General features: G+C 42.4%; 1 protein-coding gene across 3 annotated transcripts in view; it reads right to left on the bottom strand.

Moving 5' to 3' along the window:
- Positions 1–27,913, bottom strand: part of LOC308315203 (TOX high mobility group box family member 2-like) — a 100,835-nt gene that overhangs the window by 14,938 nt on the left and 57,984 nt on the right. For all 3 annotated transcript variants that reach the window (XM_080763064.1, XM_080763065.1, XM_080763066.1), the window contains one exon: positions 18,798–19,058. In XM_080763064.1, coding sequence (XP_080619190.1) covers positions 18,798–19,058 — 261 coding nt within the window. The remainder of the gene's footprint in view (positions 1–18,797; positions 19,059–27,913) is intronic.

Raw genomic sequence — 27,913 nt, 5'->3', positions numbered from 1 at the left:
TAAGTAAGTTTGCTCACTGAGAGCTTTTCTTCTTTTTTTTTTACTTCATTTTAGTAACGTCGCAGGCCAAGGAAGTATTTCCTTCTCTGTACTGTATTCTGAAGGACTAGCTGAATTGGTTAGTCCACAAAAAACACGTTGCAATCTTGCTGCATTTTCAAGGGGAGAAACCCTAGTGACAACTACGTGATGTACTGGATCCAATACACATGAATAGGTTTCCATTTTCCACGTGAGGCTTTGACGGGGAGTCAAATCCAGGTCACCTGATCGTGCCTGTGATTCTATATGGAAATTGCTTTCCTTGCTGAGAAGAGAACATCAGCCATCAGAGAGGGGGGGGGGGGGACAAGGGAGAGGGAGAGGGAGAGAAAGAGTGTGAGGTAAAAAGAGAGAGAGAGAGAGAGAGAGAGAGAGAGAGATGGAAGAGAGAAGAGGTGTATCTAATGGAGGATGGCAAGGGGGAGGGGCCCTAGCTTGATGTTGCCATTAGCATCAATGGAACATCAGTTAACCTGATTTCTTGGCTCCCATAAAGGAGAGAGAAAAACAACAATCCAATTTCCATTTGTAAGAAGACTGTAATGATAAAAGATATAATGACACACTGAATATAATATAACGATATACTGAGGTATATTGTGTCGAATAGAAGGATGTGTATGCACGCAATTTATGGCTGAGGGCTCCCCAGAGTCACTCAAACGTTACTGCGCGAGAGTGACAAAGAGTCTGAATAAAGAGATATGCTGGTAATGTAACCAAATGTTACTGCGTGAGACTGCACAAAGAGATATGCTGGTGATGTAGCCACATAGAAACAAAATGGCTTTTTTGTTGCGTTTACCCAAAATGTCCTTTTCCATGTGATTTATTTAAGATTTGAATGCTCCTTTTCAGATCCTCTGATCTCGTACTTTGGTGTTAACACAGCAGGGGGGAATACAAGCCATATGTGAACAAGGAACCATTGCTGTGCAAAGAAAGAGTATCAAATTGCAACACGAGAACATTTAAAGGGACTCGCGTCCATCTCTCTAATGCATACTTATGTTGGGATTAGAAGACACCGTATATTTGCCTTTGTTTGACTGGTAATTTGAAAACAGGAAATTATTGCTTTTGAAAATGGCATCGTTTCAGGAAGAAATAAAAGTCTCGAAGATATTCCACACGGCATGAAATTAACTAATCAGAATTCGAGGTCTCAGCTCACGTTCGGCAGCTTAAGGAGAAACAAAAACAAAAAAAGCTTTTTTTGGTTAAATGAAATGAATGGACATTCCATTTCTGAATGAAATTAAACTATGTGTTGTCTACTATTATTATTATTATTATTATTTAATAATAATAACAATAATAATAATAATAAACAATTGTGTGTGTGAGCACATGCAGTTTCATTAAAAAATAATCATCCCTCACTTTTATGCAATGAGGCAAAAGACAGGCGTTTGAAATGACATCTGTTCCACCCTGCCTTTGAAGTGAGAGTAGAATAAATTGAAGAGAGCGCTAATGGAATGAAAAGGGAAAAAAGGGAGAAAAAAAAGCTAAATAATCTCCAGGAAATGTCACACATAATTATTTACAAACTGGTAGGCATGGTGACATGAAGCAAAATGACAACCAACCAGGAACAAAATAAATACAATACAGTGCTGCTGACCATATTCGCGTGCGTGCGTGCGTGCGTGCGTGCCTGGAGCAGCGAGAGTATTGATAGCAGAGGACAGAATATCGATTCAACTGAAACTTGACACTGAAAAGAAACGAGAGGAGGAATAGATGGACGTCAGCCTATATGAGCTTCGGCAATATAAACCTGCCCTGGCGATGCGCTGAACTCATAATTGCCACAGCCAGCAGTAGTATCAAGAACACCTGTATAGGGCCTACACAGAACAACATTCTGCTCTCAACCCAAAAACACTATCCAGCATACAATGCAGCAAGACACTCATCTGTCTACAGAAAAATACCAAAACAGTCTATATATACAGTATAGGTACACAGCTTTCCAGTGCGCCAGCAAAACATTGAACCACAGTGTCAGCCAGAGCTCATCCCATCAGCGCTGCTGTTGTCACAGAGAGAAAAGGGGGGAGGGAAGGAGAGAGAGAGAGAGAATGATAGGGATAAAGGCATTGGGGGTAGGGGGGTGGGGGTAGCTGTAATTCTGAATGGACAGCACTGCACTGGCAAGACAAGATTAGAATTGACAGCCTGATAACTGCGTCACTATCAAAACAGCAGAGAGAGAGAGAGAGAGAGGGGGGGGGGGGTAAGTGTAGCTGGAGAGAGAAAGAGCCACAGAAAGAGTGAGAGAGGAAGGGATAGAGCTTGAGTTGATGTAGGGAGAACAGATAAAGGAAACAGAGTGATGCAGGGAGGAGAGAGGATGGATGGGTGGTTAGGAAGAGATGGACGAGCGTAGCAGCACAGTTATAGTCTTAGATCTAATTTAAGCTCCACCCAAAATTGCAGATCTATAATAAGAACACAATGTGACACATCCGTGACACAGTATAAATCAGATGTTAAAATGAGACCCCAAGTCCCCAAAACAAATGAGATCTCACAGAGGTCATGCTAAGATCCAGCCATCCATTTCTTTACAGATATGTTATATTGCTCACATATAGAATGTTGTAAAGCAATTCTTATGTGAATGTTCACAAAAGTGTGTATCAACACAAAAAAAAGCAATTTATCATAATCAAATGGCGCTCATTTTGCTCTTACTTCATACTAGGGGGTGGAAAACCCCAAGTAAGAAATACGAGTTAAATCATAGTTTAGACTTTCAGAGAGCCTCACCTTGTTACTGCAGAATGAGAACACATGATAATCATTATTTATTCACTTTCTTCACCATATTTCTGCCGTGGAAAAAGAAAGAAAGAAAAGAAAGGCTGAATGCGCAGTGGCCTTAAGAGCTTTAAAGTCAAGCCAGCTAGTCTGAGGTACAAGCAATACTGTGAGGCTCATCTCACTACAGAGGAAAACTCTTTCAAATAAGAAGTACAAGAACATCAATCAAAGATTGGTAGTGGAATAATCTTCAGGCAGAGGCCGACCGGGGGAAAGAAAATGAGAAAATAAAAAAGAAGAGAAAAAAATAAGTGCTGGGCCAGATTTAACCATGAAATATATAAACCCAAGTTGGATGGTTTTTCTAAGATGAGCTAACATGAGACATGCACAGCTTTTCCTTCCCAAAGTAGCCCTGAACGTTGTCTGGAGGGAATCCAAGCAACAACAAGAACTTTTTTGAGGCGTCCTTAGGGGCGTGAAGAAAGCTTATAACACACACATTAGGGGTGAAAATTACAATTGTCACCCCATCTTTGGATAACTTAATGAACCAAGATCTAAGCCACAGTGGGGTTTTTTGTCACATCTGACAGGTTTGCTCCCATGAGGGGAGAAATTAAGACTTTATTAAAGACCAATGTTTCTAAACCAGCTGGGTTGGGACCCAGAAGTTATTGACTTCACAGACCAGTTGAGAAGTGTCATTAACTTCCCTCTCTGGTTTAGTTAATTCTTCATCTTACTTTTATCAATTACCAAACTGGCACACAAGCCTGGTCCGCTCAACACAAGAGAAAAGGACCACTTTATGCAGCTGCTGCTGACTCCAAGCTGTTTATAAATAAGATATACAGGCATGGATGCACAATAGTGAGAATAATGCCATCTAGTAGATCAATGCTTCTCAAACTTGTTCATGTCAAGGATCCCTAAAATGTCTTTGGCCGCGGACCCCCATCTGAGGGGTTTTGTGCCAGGGAACCCAGAAGAGAAGATTAGTTTGATTTCTTTTTTCTCTGCTGCTATTTTTGAATATCCAACATATAGACTACTCCGTGGAGTAGTGCCCTGTAGGCCAGATGTAGGCAATCAATGATGAGGTGTCAAGCTGTGCTTAATGCGACACCTCAGTGATGTCTGCGCCCAGGGCACACCTCTGTGGATTCATCTATATCTGTAAATGGATAAAGTGGTTGAAATTATTGTGATGCTATAGAGTACCGAAGTCTGACGTCGCTTTCAGTAGAGGGCACCAGTACACAGGTTCATGTATTTTTTGAGTGGTGCAACCACTCCAAGGAACAGCAATGTCCGTGTCCGTGCGCCTATGTGACTATGAGCACCAGTATGACTATTAGTACCAGTAGGGGCGCTGTTGTGACAGAAACAGAGAGAGAGATAGTGCTGCACTGTTGCCTGCTAATGAGAGAGAGAGGGGGGAGAGAGGGGAGTTGCACCACTCAGTTCACACGGGTGTGATTTTTTTATTTGCATTGAAATCACCATAGGGCGATTTTAGGTCACTTCATATAAGAACTGTGTTTTAAACCGATCATCCCGGCCTTTCTGTCAGGGGGGTGGCTGTGCGTCGTTAATGATGTCCATTCTTATTTGATACAACCAGTTTCTGGAGAAAATGGAATTACTTTGGCCGCAAAAGCCTTGAAACTACATATGAAAGCAATGTCACTGCTAATATACGTCACGTCCAGCTGTCAACACATTGCGTTCCTGAGATTCCTCGTTGACGTAAGCTTAGCTGGTGGTGACTCGACTCGTACTAGCCACGAAACATAAAATATCATATATTTTTTTAACTTAATTAACATGTCAGTTTCTGTTGTGCGGGCAGCTGCAACCACCGCCTACCCGGAAATGTAGTCTCTGGCCTGGGTTGTTTGACTCATTTCTAACGCTTATTGTGTTACTCTTTGGGTATATTTGTACATTTCCACTTTCAGTCGATGCTTCATATCCATATGAGTGAAAAGGCCTGGATGATCGGTTTATTTTTCAAACACCGTTCTTATATGAAGAGATCTAAAATCCCCCTATGGCGATTTCAATGCAAATAAAAAGTACACAAACCTGTGGACTGGCACCCTCTACTGACAGTGACGTCAGGACTTCGGTGCTCTATAATAAACTGCTTTTGCTGGGGACCCCTGGGAAGGGCCCCTGGGAAGGGCCCCTGGAGGTCCCAGGGTCCCACTTTGAGAACTATTGATCTAATACAGTGGTTCTCAAACTTTTTTGTCTCACGTCACCCCTGTAAAAAAAATAATCATCATCCAAGTTACTTCATAGAACCTTACATTTACGTCAGATTACGTTATGTCAACATGTAAAGCTTTCCCCCTAAGATACAGTCAGTATCATGAGGAAAACATGAGAGAATACTAGTTTCTATTACGACAGATACTTGCCATTTAACCACTACAGTACATTTTCACCACCAAACAGAATCATGGGTTCCCTGAAAACTACATTTAAAAATGAAATAAAATAAAACGTAGTGGCCAAAAAATGATCCTGGCCTGCTGTATGCACCCACCTTTCAGATCCGCTGACACTCCGCATGCACATACATTGTGGCACTTCACTGTGAACCCTCTTTTCCATCTCCCCATTGTTCAGTGTAATAGAACATATTCATTTTATAAAGGCCAGTACACTATTAACCCGCCGGTTGCACTGAAAGCCCTCTCCTGAACGCCCTCCCCCATAATCTTAACCACACCGAACCCATACCTAAACTTAAAGACGACATGAGTATTTAATTTCCATATCGTGGCGTATTTCCAAGTGGAACAGGAGCTGTGTGTGTGTGTGTGTCTCGGACTGAACCACACCAGAGCCTCCAACCTCCGCACACACACACAGACACACACACACACACACACACACACACACAGAGAGTATCTGCATGCATGTCTTTTATCCGCTATGAGCACCTCATTTTGGCATTGCCATGTACCCTGACCTGCCTGGAGGTCACATCGGGGGAAATGTATGTGAATGTGCTCCTCGACAGCATAAAAGATGGGCTGCAATGGCCAATGGTCATTTTATTTTGAAGTTTCAGTCTGAAATGGAAGCCTCTGTGATTCTGAACCATTCTGAGCGTTGCTTCCCTTCAGGCTATTGCTATAAAAATACACAACGTTTTGGCATCTATTGTTAGGTATGCCCATATGATGACCACGGATATGCACTAAAAGTGTGAAAATTTATTTTTCATTTCAATACGTCTTTAACCATACTAACAGTTCTTCATCCTAACCATAGCTAAAATGAAATATCTATATATATTCATATTCATCGTGTAGCATTTCAGAACTGGTTAGTGTTGGTAGGTGTGGTGACAATGTAACAAAGCTGTATGAAAAATGAAAGTCTTGTCAAATCTAAATTATCTAATACCGTCATCTTTGTATGATTTTTTTTTTTTACATTTGGGCAGTTGGTAATACTTTAAGCAGTCATCACATAATTATTATTAAAAGAAAAATTGCGGCTTTCGTCTATATTATATCTTTTTTATAGAGAGACAGACAGTAGGCTGACAGGAAATGGGGGAGAGAGATGTGGGAGTGACATGCAGTAAAGGCCGTCGGGATCGTGAGTCGAACCCACGGCACACTGCCAGACTCGGACTACCGGCCAAGGTGCCTGGATCGCTGAGCCACGGCCCAGGCCAGTCATCACATAATTCTTATATGAGCTAAGAAAACTGAATTAATCTCTACTGCATATTGGATGCTACATTATATGGACACATGTCTGGTTATGAGTCATAAGATAAAGATAAAGAATCCCTTAAGAATTGGGTTTTTTGGAGATACAGATTCATTTCTCACTAGTCACTACAAATTCTTCATAGCCCATGTCGTGTAAGTGATTGATTCCTTTAGCCCTGAAAAGTAGCAATTTTCTCATCATGCTCGCTCCCTAGTGTTAGTGGTGTCTTTGAGTATAGTCTTAATTCACTTCACCTATACCACTGTGGGCTGACGTTAGCTCAGAGCTTCAAATATATACGTCTCTCATCTGGAAGACATTACCACTCCATGTCATACTGTCCATCTGCAAGCAATGAACAGAACTGCATGTCAAAAGAAAACCACCGCCCAAATCCCTGAGTAGAACCAGGCGCACGTCCAGAGAGCACTACTCATCAAATAAAAATACAGTTCGGCCCTAACAATTATGGACCGGAAGTGTGGATACATGGTCATGATCTAAAAGACACGACAGCACATATGAGAGTGAGAATGGTATATATTATGAACCCAGAAGAGAGAAAGGAGGCAACCATTATGGAATCTGCATCCAGTTCTGGTGCCATGCCATAGCAAATACACAAAGTCTTTATGATGTGGAATGTTTTGTTAGTGTTTGGCTCAGAGACACATAGACTTGCACTACTGAGCTGGCACAGTGGGCTCCATTTCAGCCAATACTCCCACAGCAGATATTCCAAATCCATCCCTAGCCAAAAACCTGAGCTGAAATATTCTGCATGGTTTATTACACTCAGGAAAAAAAGAAAAGATTGACAGCTCTGAGAGGCTCCCCTGTATGAGCCTTGCCTTGCAGCATAGGGTCTACTTAATCAGCCTAAATTGCCAAGCTGAAGCCCTTGTATTTGGTAATGTGGCGAAAACAGTGGCAAGTGAGAGCTAATTAGATTAACGCTAGTTTAACGAGCTGTTGGAGGGGCCTCGCAGATTGGATTTTAATAAATAGTGGCAAAAGCATCTGTTACGCACTTTCTGGCTCTGCCGGCATCCTAATTGGCCCCAGTGGGTTGCTGTAGTGCCGCATTACACTGTGCAATTTAACAGGGAAATAGGCAAAAAAACGCTTATATTCTCACTCCAGGTAGGTCTGTGTCACCCCGAAAAATTGGAGTGTGACTTTTTGATTGAATAGATTCATAGACACAACTTTATCAAGAAACACTAGTAGTCCTATCAATTTACAAGGCTTTACCACCACGGAGCATCTACAAAAAAGGCCACTGAAGCAGAAAGAGAAAAAAAACATCTGAATGTCCAGACACAAAATGCATTTGGATATTCCTACTGTTTGTTTTCTAGATGAAATGACCCTATGAAGAGGCCTTTTGTGCAGGCAACTCTGCACTGAGAGGAGAGAGAAAAAAACAATTAATCAAACATGAATGGGCGACCATAGCAGGGTTATTTCCATAGCAACAGCCCGAGGGGACAACTTGGACCCTTTAATGTTAGCTGGTGATGTTTCTTTGTAAACATCAGCGCGGCAGGGGATGAGAGCCAATGAGAGAGACCCTGGCAACAGAGGCATCACAGGCCAGCAACCTCTTGGTATCAATCGAAGTTTCCATTATCTAGTGTTGAATGAGAAGAAAAAGCACTCTGAAATGCTGTATTCTGGGGTGTTTTGAGGTAATGTGCTCTGTCTGTACGATTAGTATCAATGCCATGGTATCTTTTTAACTCCAAATAATTTTAAAAACTTTTCAATTAACCTTACACTGAATGTGATAACATAATAGTGAAAATAACCACAAACGAATTCATTAAACGGAAAATAATCACCCAACTTCCTGTTTGTTTTCCGCCTGCTTTTTATAGCTTAAAAACCCCACCTGAAGAACCATTAACACACAGAGCAACTTGAAACGAGGCAGCTTAATTACAGGAACATAAATCTCCTCTCTCATACTTGATGTACAATCTTCAACCACTTTTCTCTCTCTCAGCCTCCAGCTGTGACTAAGAGAAGACACTATCAGCATAGCACAAACATTTCGAAAAGCTATGATGATGGGTTGCTCGCTGGTTGCCATAGGTACTATATGCTAATTGCCAACCTGGGTATAGACACAGATGGGGGGGGGGGGGGGGGGGGTTGTTGTCAGAGCAACCTGCTTTGTTTGGCCGCAGATGTGCTACTCTGATGAAAAGACCCTGACAAAAGGTGAGTCAAATTCATCCAATTCTGCGCAGAGTTACCAAAGAATCCAAAGTGAAAGAGAGTCCGAAGTTAGCTGTTCTGAGGGGGGGGGGAAGATTCTAGGCTGAAAATGAGAAGAGTGGCATACGTTTACAGTAGCAGAATGGCAATTCAGTCGACCGCAATGTTCTCTGCACGGGGAAAAAGAATGAGGGGAGAAAAAAAAAGAAACTGCAAGTGTTCAGGGGTCAATGCTCAAGTCAACAATCATCCAATAAATTCTCAGTGAAGTGCGGAGGAATGAGAAATACCAACGTCTCGGAAACGTAACAAAGCTAGTCAACAGAATCTAAGTAATGTTGCATTGTTGTCTTTTGTGTATACCCTGAGAAGAGGAATGCATAGTGTAAGGCCGTCTGGTCACAGTGCTGTATCAACTTGCTGTGAATAAGTGACTATGCACTTACTGTACGTGGAGCTGGCAGCATGACCGCTGGCAAAAATCAGGTGTCACTAACCTTCGCACGAAAACGCTCTCTCGCCCTCTCAAACCACCAGCGGTTTCCCTGGGCGAGAGTAATGGGTTCCTCGCGCCGGGCTGCACCATGCTATTGTAGAATCACAGAGCGGTTAATTGAAACAAATGACTCTAATAATGGGACATTATCCCCACAGGCTGGCTTTGTGGTGGGCCTAATTAGCGCTGCGGTAGCGACCGAGGAGGACGACTCGCCACGCTGATCCCTCAAAGGAAGCAGCCGTGCCCCCCCGCCCGACCACCACCCCACCCCAGCCCTCTTTAAGTGGGGATTCTCCCGATTACGTCGCCCATAAGGGCCGCCGCGGTTCTTTTTTCAAAAGCATTGTGGAAAACACAAACATGTTTAGTCACCCTTTGGGTCCCTCTAGGGCGCGTCCCAATCTGATAAGCCGTGTACAGTAACAGTAGTACAGTAAAGCTCCTTCCTTTACCTCCCCTTTGGGCATTTCTGACTGCACCAACTCAAAATGTTTGTGGTCAACATGGCAACTCTGTGGGGATTTTATGTAATTATTTTCCCCAACTACTGTGTGTGTCACTATAGACAGAGCCACACCAAAGCAAATACATAATTGGCTGATATATTGGAGATTATTTAACCTTTTTGACTACATCAGTAGGCTTACTGGTAATTATGCAGCATTGTATCCTGATTCGTCACCACTTTTAACCAGATATTTTGATATTTTGAGGTCATTATAGCAAAAGTACCCCAAGGATATTATTGAAATTTATTTTCCCCCCTTTTTTTTAAAGCACCTTTTGCCAAAATATTGCTTTAACCCATTTTGGGCGGGAACCCCTTTTGGTGTTTTAAACATTATGTTATAGCAGATCTACAAGCTATGAGCTTGTTGGTCTGCTATTTTTGAAAAATCGTGAAAATATTTATTTCAGAAAACTGGAGGATTTCGAAGATTCTTTTTAAATTTCGCCTTCAGGCCTAAATGGGTTAAACATCTGTAATCGGTGGGCTAGCACTCTCCAAAACCAGAATTGCCATTGGATCATAACCAGTGACCCACAACTAATGTGCAACATAACTTTTTTCTTCTTTTTTTTTACTGAGCTGTAGATCTACATCATCTTTTGATCACCACTGAAATATGCTTTCCCTCCCATTCTAATTGTTTACCCTTGTACATAATCTCAGAATGTCAGCTCTAATGCAATGTTCAAATCTCTGTGACCATGCTGCTTTAATATTCATTAGTCGTAACAGTCGCCTAAGGTTATTTGAATTAGCGGCATGAATATTCATGACTTGCAATGAATGCTCATTTGTTTTTAATGCTCAATCCGTTAATACTCCTCTTCATTACTTCACTCCCATCCATGCATAATATGCCACTGCAAAACAAAGCTTTACTTTTTTAAAGCGCAATCCTCTTTGGAAATCCATTTGTTTTCACTTAAAGCAAATGTGAGTACCCCACCAATTATCTTGTTGTCATTTCTCTTGACAACTTACATGATGCATTGCCCCGCTACTGCTGTGGCGTAGTGACACTGAAGGGCATCTGTCTTTTTGTAGACAGAAAAGTCGCAACTGAAACAATCCTTCTGTGTAGCTAAAACGTGATTTATCTGGAAACACCACAGAGATGTCATATCTATATGGCAGTGAAAGGCAACAGAGCAGGCAGGTCATATGAGATATGTCTAAAGCCTACACTGGGGTGGGTTGTTCTATCAATTTAAAATCACAAGTAATCTAGTTGTACTTCAGCACAAGAGCAACAATAGTTTATTTTCTTCTTCTCTTTTGTTACCTACTGTATATGTCTTTCTTTTATGAATGTCTGCTTTATTAGAGTGTGTGCAGTAGAGAGTGTCAGCAAAGATACAAGAGAGGAGAGATGACTTGTTAAAAAGGTCAACAGCTAAATTCTAAATGACAATGTCACAAGTCTGAAGCTGAACGATATTGAAAGGCATTCTTTTCACTGCGTCTACCATGGGAGGAATGGGAGCACACACACGTACACAGTCAAATTGGACAAATCCTTACACTCTCAGAGTTATATTAACACTAAGAATTTAATTTGACTGTGTACTTGCATCTTATTTAACTTTCAATATCACAGCAGATAGACTTATTGTGACCTTTTTAAATGGTGAGTTCAGCCTCCCTACTGTATACCTATTCCAGAAGTGTCAATATCCACACATCAATGTAGTTCCTTTCTATGTTGCTGTATTAAAATGCTGGTGGCCTTTTCCCTCGCTGTCTATGTCCTAAATGCCAAGTGATGCAAAATAAATTTCCTTTAGCAGATTAAATGAAGTCAAATGAAGTCAAGCTCAAATAACCTTGTAGCAATCAGTGGCTGTGACAAAAAAGGTCCCCCCCCCCCCTCTACACACACACGCACGCACGAGCATGCACACACACGCACGCACGCACGCACACACACACACACACACACACACACACACACACACACACACACACACACACACACACACACACACACACACACACACACACACACACACACACACACACACACACACACACACACACACACACACACACACACACACACACACACACACACACACACACACAATGGTCCAATCAAAAATGTAAGCACACACACACAGTCACACAAATGCTTACACAATCAACATTGATGACTTCAAATACAGGTTTTGTAATCATATATTGTATTCTTTGTGTTTCCAAATACAGTAGGGGAGCATTCTCTTCAACACAATACAGCAAGTCAGCAACCACCTTGCTTTTGGATGAAACCAGTACTTCCAACTGACAGCTTTCCATGTAATCAATAATTTAATTGACACTGACAGCATTTACAGACAACACAGCTTTAATTAATACACCCTGCCAAAAATAGCAATGTTGCACCACATGTTTAACTAGACTAAACAAATTCCCAATATCCGAGTGTGACACACCATCCAAATGCGACTTGCCAGTTGTTGTTCTTTGGCGGTTGGAACTTTTCCCCAAACGAGCCTCATTACAGCGCTAAACAGCGTTAATTAGACAGAGGCTGGCGCTAGCTGCTTCAATATTTAAATGTGCTGGCGTCCCTCAAGGCTCCGTGTTCGGTCCGCTCCGCAAAGCACCCCCACGACCCTCATTAATGTCTGCTGGAGTCTTTCTCTCTGCTTTTTCCCCCCAAAGAGACAAATCTCGCTGGCATCTCCCCTCACCCCTTGTACCAGCTTGGCCTGGAGAACCAGGGGCGGTGTTGAACATGAGAACATCCCATCGTCGCACCATACCGCCGCTGGCACAAAACCCCCGCCGACAGTCTAGAGCTGCAATGGAGGTGACGCTGACAGCTCTTGGTGAGATTGGGATTCTCCCTCAGTAACAAGCTTTCCCACTCCAGAATGTTACATTTCACAGTAGCCAGTCATCCAAGACTTGGCTGCCTTGATTCAAAAGGAGCTGGGTGAGTGGGTCAGTCGGCGTACAGATGGCAAATAAAAGCAATCTCTGAATGACACCTATGGGCTTTTGCAACGCCGTTGTTTATCTTGCTATTCGTTTCAGTACCCTACGAATGAAGTAATTTCAGGTCTGAAAATTGGCCCAACACTGGCGGTTGGGGCTATTATGAGCAACAATTGATTGCTACAGTGAGCTTCACTCCTAATGTCCATACAGAGCAGTGGATCTGCGATTGTATGTACATCAAATGTACATAAAATCTACTCAGTACACAAAAACTGTCTCAGTATAATGAACCTGTTTCACACCCATCTACTACACATCTGGTGATTTTCTGCCTTCTGAGTAGAGTCACAAAAGTTGCCAAAGGAAACTGGATTTGGAAGAATCAATACTAAGTCAAAATCTAGTATATGGCTGGACCAAAAGTTAAACTACATGCTAGTAGAAACACAATCTTTATTCTGGGTGTTTGGACCGATAACACACAACCATAAATGCCTGCTAAATGCCTAAATTGTAAATTGTAACCATAAAATGTTAGCGTACAGATCCTTGCAGACTAGACGCGTTTTTCCGAAAAATGCAGGGACCTTAAATATATGAGCTAGTTTGCCAGATTAATGTCAAATTATGCTCATGTGTACAGTACTAAAATCACAGAATTACACCAATGCACATTATATCACCAGACACCCCCCCCCCCCCCCCCCCCCCCCCAGATATACTAGTATCTCTTTTTTTTCAAGATTAGTTTTCCTATATTGCTTGATTTTCTAGTGAAGATGGACAGGAACGAGGGAGAGAGACGCATTAAAGGTCGTCGGCAACAGGACTCGAACCAGTCAAGCTACTTTAGAGCCTAGTTGCTCAGACGGTGCTACGCCAGCAGCCTGGGCCCAGATATGGCTTTTTGTTACACTGAAATTATAGGGAATCCATGATGTTTATGTCCATAGACATATAAAATAACAATAACAACATTTACATTTTAATGTTAACTTAGATTAACATTAATTGTAATGCTCTGTGTAGTAAATGAATGGCTTGGGGCATGGATGCTTGCAGCTCCTCAGGCGAAATAGAGGTTTCAATTGGGACTTATTCCCCGTTAACAGAATGAGCGCCGCCTGCTGGTGATTTCAGGCTATTCCACTATGACGCACGTCCGCTTTTGGCTTCCATCTTGGATGCTAAAGCATAGCATGATCGCTCAATGGCAATTACTTAAATTAATATGAAATACAATGTTAGTATTATCTGTTATTAACTACGTACTGGGAAATTTCTTTTTAAAACTATTTATCTCCATGTTCTGTTGCGATCAGCACTGAGCAAGAGCTAACCGTGACTAATGTAAACAAAGCTGTATTCTAGGCAGACAACCAATCTGCACGTTCACAAGCCAGAGCCCATAGTCTCGTACTTTTCGCATTACATCCAATAGCCTGGAGGGACGACTGACGATGATTTGCTGTTGGCTAGATCATTGTTAGGCCAACAGAGAATAGATTACATCCCATTGCCTGCAGGGGTGATTGGCTGCTGTGTGATTGGCTTGTCCATTGTTAGGCTAAATGGCCAATGCTTTAACGTCCGTCCGTCCGTCCGTCCGTCCGACCGTCAGTCAGTCAGTCAGTCAGTCAGTCAGTCAGTCAGTCAGTCAGTCAGTCAGTCAGTCAGTCAGTCAGTCAGTCAGTCAGTCACTCAGTCAGTCATTCACTCACTCACATACATTTGGGGTGTAGCCGACCCTACAGTACCAGTCCAGCCAAAGGTAGTGCTCTCTCATAAAGGCTATTTTACCTGTCAAGCGTTTATCCAAACAGCCAAAACGAATTAAAAAACAATCAGACCTTTAAGCAATGCAGTGCTAGCTTTAATACAACATTATTGTGTGTCTATGCAGAATGATAATAACAGTCGATGTACTTCTCTCAACACTGTAATGATTTAACTGTGTTTGCTCTGCGATCGATGCTTGGTTGGAAAGAAGAAGAAAAAAAAAGTGAATCCCAAAGCAGGGAGAAGTTTACAGAGCTTTAGCCCAAGGCTAAATGTTGTACAAAAACCAGCAACATCATCCCTGGAGATGAAGCATATCAGTTGCTCCAGCTGAGCTTGTGTTTGTGGGAGGTTTATGTGTACACTGTAGGGTAGCTTTCATCGCAGTATGGTGGTACGTATCCTTAAGGTACTGCTGCAGACTTTTCATCTACCTCTTGCGATGCCGAAAGAACACTGTTGGATGATTGTTCTGCAATTTCTTCCGATCTCGTTGTGGTCTTCTTACCACGCAACCCTTTTGTCAAAAACATATATTAGAAATATGAAGGCTTGTCTTCATTTCCTGGCCATGGCCCACGGGTTACAATACACAATACTGGCCTGCCATCTCCAATCCACCCTTATTCTCCACCCAGCCTTCAAATTCAGTCCCTTATTTCACCTTTATCCGCATGAAATTAATGTTAATTGACTTTGTCGGGGGGAAAACATCCAAATGAAACCTCCTTAATGGAGGCAAAATGAAAATAACATAATCTTCAATTGCTTTAAAATATTTCTCAATATACAGCCTACTTTCCCATTCCTCAGACTCAGAAATAAGCTCCTCTTGTCCCAAGAGATAATAAATGAATTGAACCCCCACCAGCCCCCCCTTCTCCTTTTTCTTATCGGTCATCTATTTTTCCAGAGTAAGCTATTACTTGCAGGGGTTGCTAGGCAACAGGAAATATTAATAGCAGCTATTATTAGCTGGGGCTCAGCTAGAGTAGTACTAAAATGTGAAAGTGGGGAAACATGAATGTGTTACATAAATCTTTGGACCTTTCACGGTGTGTGCAAGTCTCTGTTTGTGCGTTGATTTATTGCGATGACGGTTCATTTATGAGAAAAGGGGGTGTGAAATAAGAAAATGGAACATTACCCTGAAGGGCTATTTGAAAATAAATAATTGCAAAGGTGAAACAAAAGCTGTTTAAGAAGCAGGCGTTCCTTTTCTCTCTCTCTCTCTCTCTCTCTCTCTCTCTCTCTCTCTCTCTCTCTCTCTCTCTCTCTCTCTCTCTCTCTTTTTCTCTCCCTCTCTGTTCCTTGGCTCCTTTCTGAGATTACTGGCCTGATACAGCATTAAACTGCAAGGAGCAATGCTTTGTTACGTACACTTATGCAAATGTGCACGGAGTACACGTGTGCGTGTATGTACATGTACATGCACATGTGTACAGTACTTGCCAGCGCATGAACAAAAACAGACAGACACACCTTTGCAAAGATGACCAAGGACCAAGTGATCTCATACAATCGCCTCAAATTATAGAGATAACATTTAGCTGCGCCTGCCATGAAATAAGAGGAAACATGTTGTAAAACCTCTGCAAAGCTCATGCACAACTCATTTCCAAGTTAACAGTATCGTCCCGATGCACCGACTAGTTACCGTATTCAGCTCAATACAGACTGGATGGTGACCTAATCCTGAAGACCAGCTTTAATGGAGGCCTTAGCATGCCACCCATATAGGCTACAGCCATGCCTGCAACTTATGCAGTTTGATTCTGAAAATCACATAAGACCTGATTAACGGAGGATAAATGCCACGGATGCTCACATTAAAGCATAAATATTCATGACAGAGGGGCGGTGGGGGGAGGGGGGGTTGAGAGAGAGGAAAAAAGTAATATTTATGTCAGATGAAAGTATATAACGTTGAATAATTCACCACACAGGCCATCTATAATTCAGCTGGTTCGATTCCATGATTAAAGCATTTGAACATGTTAGCCAGCGGTGTTTGCATGTTCAGTCTGAAGCATGTTTAACACATTACTAGGGGTTGGGAGAGGGGTCCTCTGTATCCCTTTTCAAAAGAAAAAGTAGCTGACAAGAGAGATCCCCTGTTTCCCCCCTCCCCTTCAAGATATTCTCTTGAAGAACACCCCTCCGACACACACACACACACACACACACACACACACACACACACACACACACACACACACACAAAACTATACTTTTACATTTTAGAACAGCAATTTTACAATTTAACAGTGCATATATACAGTATACAGTATATATAGGCCCTTTTTGGCCCTAACAATAATACTTACTTAGTTCTACTTGTGTGCTTGTTGTGTATTGGTAGCCTATCGACAGTACAAGCTTGTAGATCGGTGATTCGGTGTGCGACATCTCAAATTTGTCATTCGACCCTCACAAGTGTAGTAATATAAGAATTATAAGTATCACACACACACACACACACACACACACACACACACACACACACACACACACACACACACACACACACACACACACAAATGACAATGTGCAGTGCAGAGTTTCTTGCTCTCGGCTTACTTTGAAGGAATGAAATCTTTGAGCAGGGCGGCTGAATAGATATTAAAGGAGCTCTGCAGCAAAGGTCTCAGTGTTGAGCAGGCAACAGCTCTTTGTAGAAATGTAATAGCTTGGGCCTTGTCCAGGCCAGATTGTTTGAGGCTTCACACCCGTGTAAATGTGCTAAAATTAGCAATAGGGCTACGATGATAGCAAATATGTTTTCAGAACATGGGTAACATTAAGAGAGATCTAGGCTTCAAGCAAACATTTCTCACACTTCCTTGAACTTGAATACAATTCATTCAGTACATTTCTTAAACATTAATTGGATTTCGGCTCCATACAGCTGCTTAATTGACATTGTACTAGGCCTCTTTAATAGACCTTTTCACACTTGACTACGTAAACATTCTAAATGGTTTATTTCCTGTCGCAGTGTTTGTGATTAACAGACGAGGTTCCTCCACGGAGGGTTCTGGCAGATGGTGGCCAATATTGTTGATTTGGCCTTTTCTTTGCACAAGGTAAAGGTAGTCCCCCCTGTTTTAAATTTTAGCGGTCAAGAAAATGTAATCGACGACGGGTTGAAACTGCGTTGTTGCGTTGCGTTTAAATTGCTTTTTTAGTCAGTCAACCCCCGGTCCTCAGGTGTCAGTACTGCTCCCATTTCGGCTGCATGGGTAAAATGTGGCACCTCCGGTCCCTGGGGGTGCGTATAGCGTTAGTAACCATAACATATACAACCATAACCGCATGCAGAAGCCACGGGTGAGTCTTAACCGGCCACGTATGTCAGACTAACGGGACATCGGAATAACGCACCGGTCCCTAGGCGGACGAGACAAAAACACTTCCCAACCGTTCCTGGCTAATTTCAGGTCTTTAACAAAAGCCAACTTGTGGCTATCCACTATGCTTGACTTTGACTATGTACTCTGATAAGAGATAAGAGCATGAGATAAATGATTAAACATTATGCAGATTAGAGAAGATCCCAATCATTCTTCTAGGGGCAATGCAGCTGAGCACCACAAACGTATAGCTCTCAGCAAAACACAACAAAGTTGCAATCGCTTTAGCGTACCCTCAACACACAAAAACAACCGCGTACAAATACAGTACAGCACGAAGAACCATTACACAAAAGGCAATTTACGCAAGCCATGTAAAGCAAGTTAAATTGATGGCTGTTTTGCATGGTAAGTTCCATATTACACTAAGAACCTGAAAAGCACACCTGTGTGAACTGAGCGGTGCAGGCTGTGTGTGTGTGTGTGTGTGTGTGTGTACTGTATTGTGCTATTGTTATAGTCATAGTGGTCAGTGTGATGCTCAACAGTGCCACTTTAGGTCACCCAGCGGTATTGCAGCTGTCCGTACTCAAACGGACATACATACATAGGGACAGACACACATAGGCCTAGCTGTTCATTGGAGCGGTTATAGGCACCGCCAAAGCCATAGAGTAAGACAGAGTTACGACATTGGGGGGCAGAAAACAGCCCGGTCACGTGGTTCATGTACTCGCGCGAGCCCATAGACTCCAATGCATTCCGTAAACTTCTGCTGTCACTATTCGCCAATAGAAGTCTATGTAGAAGAGCCGCCATTGGACTGGCCCCATGAAGTGAACGGAGTTGTCGTAACTCTGTCTTATACTCTATGGCTCTGGACACCGCTAATAAAAAGGTGCCAGGTGGGAGGGAGAGAGTGAGTACTCACAGAGTGCATGGGCCCAGCGAGCAGGTGACTGTCCTGTCCCAGCATGTTGGACATCATGAGGGCGGCAGGAAGCTCCGGGTAGGAGTACGGGTTAAGCAGACCGTTGTGAGGCAGGGAGTGGAACGGGTAGCCTGTCTCGTGCTCCATGAGGTGCAGCAGAGAGGGGTCCGCGTGGTTCGGGGGTGTGATGGGGGGGATCTCGTAGTCCTCGTCGCCCGCTCCGCCGCCTCCGTTGCTGCCTCTGCCCTGACTGGAGTAGCTCTGATGGAGAGAGAGGAAACGGGAAGGAAACCAATGAATGAGGGAGGAATCAGATTGTGTTACTTTTAAAGAATGTCTGGACACGACAGTCTACCCTTCTTTGCAGAGGTGGGAAAAGTGCTCACATGTTTTACTTAAAAGTATCAATACTGCAATTCTAAATGTACTTGAGTGAAAGTACATAAGTATTGGCATCGAAATGTACTTAAAGTAGCCTAACAAAAGTAGAAAGTATACCCGTTATCCAGAATGTCCTATTTCATGTTTTCAAAATGTATAAAAATCCCTTGAAAATAGCCGATGTGACGTATTGTGAGCAGATCGGCTCAAATGGCCGAAGTGGTTTTGTAATAAGAATCAGATCTACAAAGTAACTAAAGTTTGCAAATCATTTTAAAATACTGCAACTTCTGCAAGTAAAGCGACGGCATTGGTTTTGAACAAAATGCCTCAAATCATGAAATGCAATTTGAGGGGTAAATTGTGCATGCACATTCCCACTAGGCAGAGGAAGAAATGGCATTTGAAAATGTTCACATCAGCCTCATGGTGGCACTATAACTGCCCCATTTGTGTTTTACCTATAACTGCACTGATCTGTGTATAACTTTGTATGCATGCACTCCCTAGAGGCCTTTGACCTGCATTTTTCACATCTGCTCTTTATAGTGCTAACTGAGAAGTCATATGCCTTCATGAGAAGCCACACTAACTGCCGCACCCCCTTTGCCAATTATAACTTTTGGAGATATACGGCTAACTGACAAACAGATACAAACAAACAGAATGGGGGAAAACATAACCCCCACCTAGCTTAGCTCAGCTGGCAGAGGTAATAATCAATTACTGTATACGGCTGCAGCAGCTACACTGTAAAGATATTCCACAACGACAGTCGAGTACTGTACTCTACTGTGTACATCCCTTCAAGCAACAAACATCAATGTCAGGCTGCAATCGTTTAAAATACATTTGAACTAAATGTATTAACTGAAAAATCCCCACTGACATTCACTTACAAGCTATGTCCCCAATTCTTAATTACAACGCCAATCACATTCCAGGATTGTATACCAAACTTGACATTCTTCATTCGGCAGTGTGTGTATCTAAAATATGCCTCAAATGTCATCCTCCTTGTTCACAACCAGGTGAAACTCTTTAGACGTTGTAGCGCTAATAAGACAACATGAGCAGGACCCATAGTTTGTCTCTTCTAGGGCCGATCTTGACATAATATTGTGCTGAGAAATATGGTTTTGTGTTCTCAAAAAAAGCACATCGAGGGTATTCACCGGGGAATGAAAAGCAATTTTGTCAGAGGCAATCTGATGTCGACTCCCCCTTTTATAATGACTGAGGAAAATTAATCATCACAAATAATATTCCAGTGTCAGCCATTCAAGAGCTTTTTAATAGAATTTTTATTATTCATGTCTCGCGGTACACATCAAGCAGCCCGTTCTGCAACATTTCAGAAATCAATTCAATATCATCTTCGTGTAGGCTGTCATCTAGCCTGCCAAGGCAGCCATTCATCTTACAAACAAATACTTTCAGCAAACAAATGGTGAGAAACGCAGAGGAGCATCTACAATGTCCCCCACTCGTGGTAGCAGTGCCTGAAGACAGGATAAAAGTCTAATAATGTGCGCTATCGTTAGTGAGAACATAATAATAAAAGGGAGTATTTGGGCTATCAGCGGGTGATGTGATATTTTCTATTCCCATAACACTCACAGCACTTGCTTGAAAATATTATCATTGAGGATTCCTTTTCCCACAATAAAGGTTTAACAAACGTCAGTGTCTTCGCTGCCCAGGATTTCTCATGACATTATCAAGGACACTGCAGCTAGTTATGTCTAATAGATAAAACAATACATCCCAGGAGGTTTACATTTCTTCGTGGCTCCTTAGTGGAAACATGCAGAGAAAGGGACCTGTTTATGTACATAAGGTAAATAGAGTAAATACAGCCAGGCAACACCATTATTTAGAGTTAGTGAGGCCATCCTCCTATAACAGAAGAATCACAGGCTCAATCCCCACAAAAGCCAATGCCCGTTCATAAGCAATTCTATGTTGTCTTTTGAGTGTCCTTGAACAAGATCATCAAACTCCCACCTGCTCACCCACTGAAAGCCACTTTGGCTGAGTGCGATCTCTACTGTACATGCCTTAAAATGTGAACACAATGAAATGCAAATATAATGTAAAACATATAAAATGTAAGTTTGAAGAGCACAACCTTCATTATTCTGGTCTCACAATCTCGCAATCTCATATGCCTGAGTTCACCCAAACATTGAAACTTTGGCAAAAGGGAGGAATGCGTAAGAGCAAGAATGGGTATTTTGAAATGCAAAAGCCAAATAGGGAAATATATAGGATTTCCATTTTAATCCACAGTGGAAAATACAGCTACCAGCAAATCACCTGTCAATATCAAGAATACACAATATATTTCATTGCGTCACATATTGTGTCATGCCAGAAATAATTTAGTCAGAAATCAGCCACACGCTGTCTGTGTCATTTTGGAAATAAATTCAAATACCATCCATATTTTACTCTACTGCTCACTGTGGTGCATGTTTCAAATATGTGTGTCCCATGTCGGTGAATAGTGAGACATTGTTGAAAATTGGAGCTGATGTGGACTCGGCCCTTTCTACAGCCTCAGCTCAAGGCTTTTGTGGAATGCACTCTAGCCAGCTTTGATCCAAATGCAATACATCATGCATTCTGAACACATCAGCTCTCTGAGATGAAACATGGTTGATGCCATATGCATGTTCAGAGATTTAAATGCTGTCTGAGCATGTTTTACGACCATGCCTTCCATTGTTGTACTGTAGGCTTTTTTTTTACAGCTTCTTATGATGTCCTTGGAGATAAGACACAGGACAAGGACATTACAAGTTTAATATTTTCAAACGTAGATAAATAATTCATAAATACACTGTCTTTCAAAACATGCCGGAGAGTGGATACAAGAGAGAGAGAGAGAGAGAGAGAGAGAGAGAGAGAGAGGGGTCAGAATGAAATGTCAAATGTTGATTCAGCCTTCTTTCCCTAACCTTCACCCTTCAGCCAGAGGTGAAGCAAATATTTCTTGCTTTGTTTTTCCCCCTTTCATTCTTTTCTTTTTTTTTTTTTGCTTGGCAAGGAGATTGTTTTGTACCTTTTGCAGATGCCTATCAACCATGATAATTTCACCCTACAGGACGGAGCCTGCTGTATAGTAAAAACATGACCCGATTGACCTGATCTGATTATATACTGTATCTTTTTTATTTTATTTTAATAACTTAAACTTCAAAACATTAACTTTTACTTTCAGGGGTTTTATAGTATTATATAGGAAAGGCAGGTGCCACAGAAAAGCTTGGGTTGCTTGTCTTAAAAAATACCAGTTAAGCTAAACGTTAATTAAATAAAATCTTGCTCAACATAAACACAAAGGCACAAAATAAATCTTAATAATGAATGCCTGACTAACTAATCAATCCTATCAATGGAGGAATAAATGGATATAGTTCAGATCACATCTCAGTAGGCTAGAACCCAATAAGACTCAACAACTCAGTTGTTGTTAGTAGGAATAAACACCGGCGCACCCGGATGGAGTGGAACGTAAAAACGCACGCATGTACGCACACACGTCACGCACGCACGCATATAGTTGTAACCCGAAAGGGTTCCCAAATTGCCATTTTACTGGCCAGGACAGCAGAGAATGACTGTGAAGACAGAGGGAATCACACACGTCATGGCTTATGGCCTGATTTTGAACAAGACATGTTGTGTTGTGCATTATGTGGAATGCATACTGACTGCCTGAGCCTCGGACACCACATAACATTTAATCTACAATTCTACATCATCAGCCTATAATCTACAAGCTCAGGACACGTCACGCTGGGACGTGTCCTGTGAGCTTGTTGATTGGCTATTTTCGTCAAAGAGATTTGATGGAGAGGGAAAAGGAGGGGGTCAAGGATAAACCCCTGGGGGATTTTGTTAACAAACTAAACAAACAAACTAAATAAAAACGATTATCTTTTTGCCTCATAAAACCACCAACAACGTTCAATATGTATACAGTAGGCCAGACGCCTACTGTATACTATATGGTACTTTACGCAAAGTCAAGCAGCCATATGCTACTTTGGGTGAGGGGGAGGGGGGGGGGGGGGTGACAGACTGGCCTTGTTTTGGCGATAAACAACAGCTGGCCATGCATATAAAGGTCTTCACATTCACACGCTATAGCCTAGATCGACGGATGGGGACAGTACATCTTTAAAACATCTTATGGGAATGTCAAAATTCACCTTCACAGATCAACCTTGCGGAGCTCGACGGGAGGATGGAGGGCATAAAATCAAACTCATCAGCGTTTGAGACAGGCCTGCTGAACTTCACCATGCAGGCGTGTTACTGTACCACGCTGACCGTCAGAAGGACGGCCCACGGGGTCCTCACAGGGTCATGTGACCTGGCTATGAAATGTCAAGAAACTCCATTTAGGTGATGTATCAACAGCAGTCAGCGTAATACAATAGAAAGAGAAAGAAACCACAGCAGCCCCTGAGCTGACTGACAGGAAGACAGAGCTAGGATAAGTGGTGTGTGTGTGCGTGTGTGTGTGTGTGTGTGTGTGTGTGTGTGTGTGTGTGTGTGTGTGTGTGTGTGTGTGTGTGTATGTGTGCGTGGCTGCGTGCGAGGCTGTGTGTGTGCGTGTTAAGGGGGGGTTTCGCCACATCCAATCGTAGCTCAGGGTCACAGGTAGCGTCCGTCACTAAAGGACAGGTGGGCCGAGGTGGGTTGCAACCAATAGACATGGAGGGAGCTAACCTCTTCCAAGCCCCCCCTCCCACCCCCCACCCCCCCCCCAACCCCCACCACCACCACCACCACCGGCAATTCTCTCAAATGTCACATCAAAATGGATCTCATTTAGGTGGGTGAAAGGAACCTGGCTCACCATTGCAGATGTGGGTGGACCTGGTGCAGGGCTGTGCCTGAACTCTACAAAAGGCAGCAGGAAAGGGACGTGTTTTTGTATGGTTCAGGAAAGGGCCCACGATTGCTATACATTTTTTTGTCAGTTCAATTTTGTATTTTAAAATGTGAAAAAATAAAAGAATTCAACAACCTTTGGGATTAATAAGGATCAGAGATGAAGGATAACAATGTCTCTGATCTTTGCACCGGGAACAGAGGGAAGAAGCTCATTCTGGAATGCTTGGTTCAAAGACAGTTTTTTTTCTCCTATGGAGAAGAAACGATCGTGTGCTTTCAGCCACGTTTCCTATTCGTATTCATTAGGAGGGAAATCACATAAATAAATAAAATATGTTGTCTCGTAGTCACCTCCTCCGGAGAACATGGAAGCCCCAGTAATCACATATGGCACAATAGCTTGCCCATAATCCCCTTTATTTTTATTCTCATGATGTCACTCTCTTTAAGCCCTTTGCTTTATGAGTCGCAAACGAACTGGAGAGAGAGGAGGGGAGAGAGAGAGAGAGAGAGAGAGAGAGAGAGAGAGAGAGAGAGAGAGAGAGAGAGAGAGAGAGAGAGAGAGAGAGGAGGGGTGAAAACAAATGATGTGGATCCCTCATTGTTCTTTCTGTATGCCCTCATTCCAGTCGGGGTAATAAGAGAACATTGTGATTTACTGTCAGTGAAGCGCAAGAGTGCATCAGAGAGAATCCAGTGCGGCAGGGGCCATTAAAATAGATTTAACTTCCCACAGTATTAGGCCAGATGTCTACACTTCTATTATATTTCAATCAGCCATGACCTTGGTCTCCATATGATGAGAAAGATCACTAGGGGAGAGGGGAGGGAGAGAGGGAGAGAGAGAGAGAGAGAGAGAGAGAGAGAGAGAGAGAGAGAGAGAGAGAGAGGGGGGGGGGGAGAGAGGAAAAAAAACACCCTTGGAAAACCAATAGAAATATCAAACTACTTAGTCCCACTAAATCCCTTTGCTCCACAGTGCTGCATATATAGCAGTGTAGAGAGAAAACGAGAGAGAGAGTGAGAGAGAGAGAGAGTGAGAGAGAGAGAGAGAGAGAGAGAGAGAGAGAGAGGGGCCCAGCCCGAAATAGATCTGCGGTTTCAAGTTCTCTTAAAAGAGCATATGAATCATTGAGTGCACTCTCACTACTGATAAGTTTCAGTTTTTTGGGAGCGCACTCCGCACTGTGTATTGGAAGAAGAGGGACTGCACGGAGAGAGCTAGGGGGTCAGAATTGCCTTGTTGTGTTCTCTCTAAGCTTCAAATATTAACCAAGAACATTAAAGATGAATCTGCCCATATTCCTAGACCCAGAACAAGAGACACAAATCTGCATTTTGCTCAAACCTAAATATCACATCACCGTCCCAGTCTATGCTTAAATGCACATTTCTACTCTTAGTCTCTCGCTCATGGATTATCTATTCTGAACGAAAATCTAATGTTCTCTGTCTCTGGCTCTATAAGAGGTCATTGGAGATGAGCGTATCTGCTCGTTCTATTTTAGAGACTGATGGTAATTGGACTTATTGGCTGGCATGGACTGACCTACATAAAGAACATGCAATCTCTGCTTACAATCCTAATTTACAATCCCTCCCAGTATGGGATGGGATGTTGCACTGATATTGCACTGATTGTCCTCCAGTGAGGCGTTCTTTACACTATCCCCCGATGTTTGAATGTAAAAAACAACAACATAAACCACCCAGCCACTTACTAGACACACACTACACGTATACTAGATACATATATATAGTATATAAAGTATGTATATATGTATACTACATAGTATAATTATGTAGTATATTATATATCTAGTCTAAGGGATACTGGTTAATCACCCTGTTGGTGATTTATCTATCAACAATGACCACCTAGTTATACATTATCCCGTTTATTACACGGCTACTTGATACATAAATTAATAAATTGACCCAAAAGTGAGCGTGACAACAAAACGAAGCATTTCCTTGCTTACGGTAATACAATGAATGAATAAAACAATACAATACAATCATACAATCATACAGCATAAAATCCAAGCAGCGCAGCCAGGTGCTCTGAGCCTTTGATTAGTATAGGCAGCGGCCTGTTATTGAGCGGCCATTATCAAGAAATAACACAGATGAATAACACACAGATGAATTCAGCGATTGATGAATCAGAATCAAGCATTCAACCAAGACGTGTAATAAGTACTGTACATACACTATACTATCTAAACTATGTAGTATATACTAGATATAAGAGGAACAAAGCCTGCAGAAGCAGACAACCCGCAACACTCTGCCAGCACTCAATGAATGTCCTTTTCACATGTTTTATTACCTCTGACGAGCCAACAAACACGTTTCCTGGGCCAGGTGGGCTGCAGGTTTTCATAGTGATCTGAGACCTACGGTCGCAATAAAAAATCTGCCTGATGGTGGCGCTATAACAGGCCGTTCTGGAGAATTTGGGGCAGAGGTTCGGAAAAACATACTCTCTCCCCATGCATGCCTTTGGCCTGCAGGCGGAGACAGAAATGTAGGTCCTAGGACAGCGACAATATTCACCTTCCTCTTCCTAGTCTACACGGTCCTGTCCTCTATATAAAGAGCAGATGGATGTCATACAACATACATCTTTGAAAGCATAGCGAGGTCATAAGTCCTACTCTACATCCACAGGCTACCTACATCAGCGGTTCTGAACCAGGGGTCCGGGGACCAGCTGTGGTCCTTGAGGGGATTCCAGGTGGTCCCACAGCTAAATGATGGAGAGTTGGTAACCAAATGGACCCATATGGGTCCATTTAGTTTCATTTTTCATCTGCATTACTTAATTCAGGAAGAAGTCAAAACTATTAGAGAATGTAATGTACAATAATTGTTACTTTGATCAACGTTTGCCTGTTAATGCTCTCCTGTGGATGCATACAGCATGGAAATGTGGACATATTCTATAAATCTGCAATGCTATAAACCTCATCAAATGGTGGTCCATGGCTCAAATGCCAAATAAAGAATGGGCCTTGAAATGAAAAGGGTTGAAAACCACAGACCTACATTGCTGGGAGACAAAAGAAAAAGGTGAATATAGCCCCTCAAAAATCACACCCGTGTGAAGTGAGGGGCAAAGGGAATTTAATCTTTGTGTAGGACAAAAATAGCCGATTTGCTCGTCTACATATGTCAATATTCATTGTCAATGGCTTTTAATATTTGTGTAAATTGTGTTAGGACAAAAATCTACACTATAGCTGAATATAGGAGGGGCTAGCGCCCCTCAAAAATACACGTTTGGCAATTTATATTCTTAGAATACATGTTTTCTAAATACTATGCTGACGAGTCTTTGCATTAACGACTACCTTCAACGACAGCCTCAGCCAAATTAAATCAGCTCTTTCAATTGTCTATTTAAATGTATCCCCCGTTTCCTCATGCATCTCAGCTGTTCTGGAAGGGAAGAGAAAGAGAAAGGAGAGCGAGACTGGACTGGTAAAGGGAGGAGAGGTTAGTGGTTGTGCTGGGGGTATAATGGTGCACTGTGAGTCACGGAGCCTTTTGCACATCAGCATCGCCCACATTGTGTATGTGTGTGTGTGTGTGTGTGTGTGTGTGTGTGTGTGTGTGTGTGTGTGTGTGTGTGTGTGTGTGTGTCTGTGTGTGTGTGTGTGTGTGTGTGTGTGTGTGTGTGTGTGTGTGTGTGTGGTGCCAGGGTGTACTGAGGTATCTCTGACTCAGGCAGCAAGAGAAACAGAGAGAGAAAGAGAGATAGAGAGAGAGAGTGAGAGTGAGAGAGAGAGAGATGGAAAGTGTTAGAGGGAAAATGAGGA

Source organism: Protomyctophum bolini, assembly GCF_963924005.1.
Source record: "Protomyctophum bolini genome assembly, chromosome: 5".
NCBI classification, from domain to species: domain Eukaryota; kingdom Metazoa; phylum Chordata; class Actinopteri; order Myctophiformes; family Myctophidae; genus Protomyctophum; species Protomyctophum bolini.
This window is presented reverse-complemented; position numbering and strand designations above follow the sequence as displayed.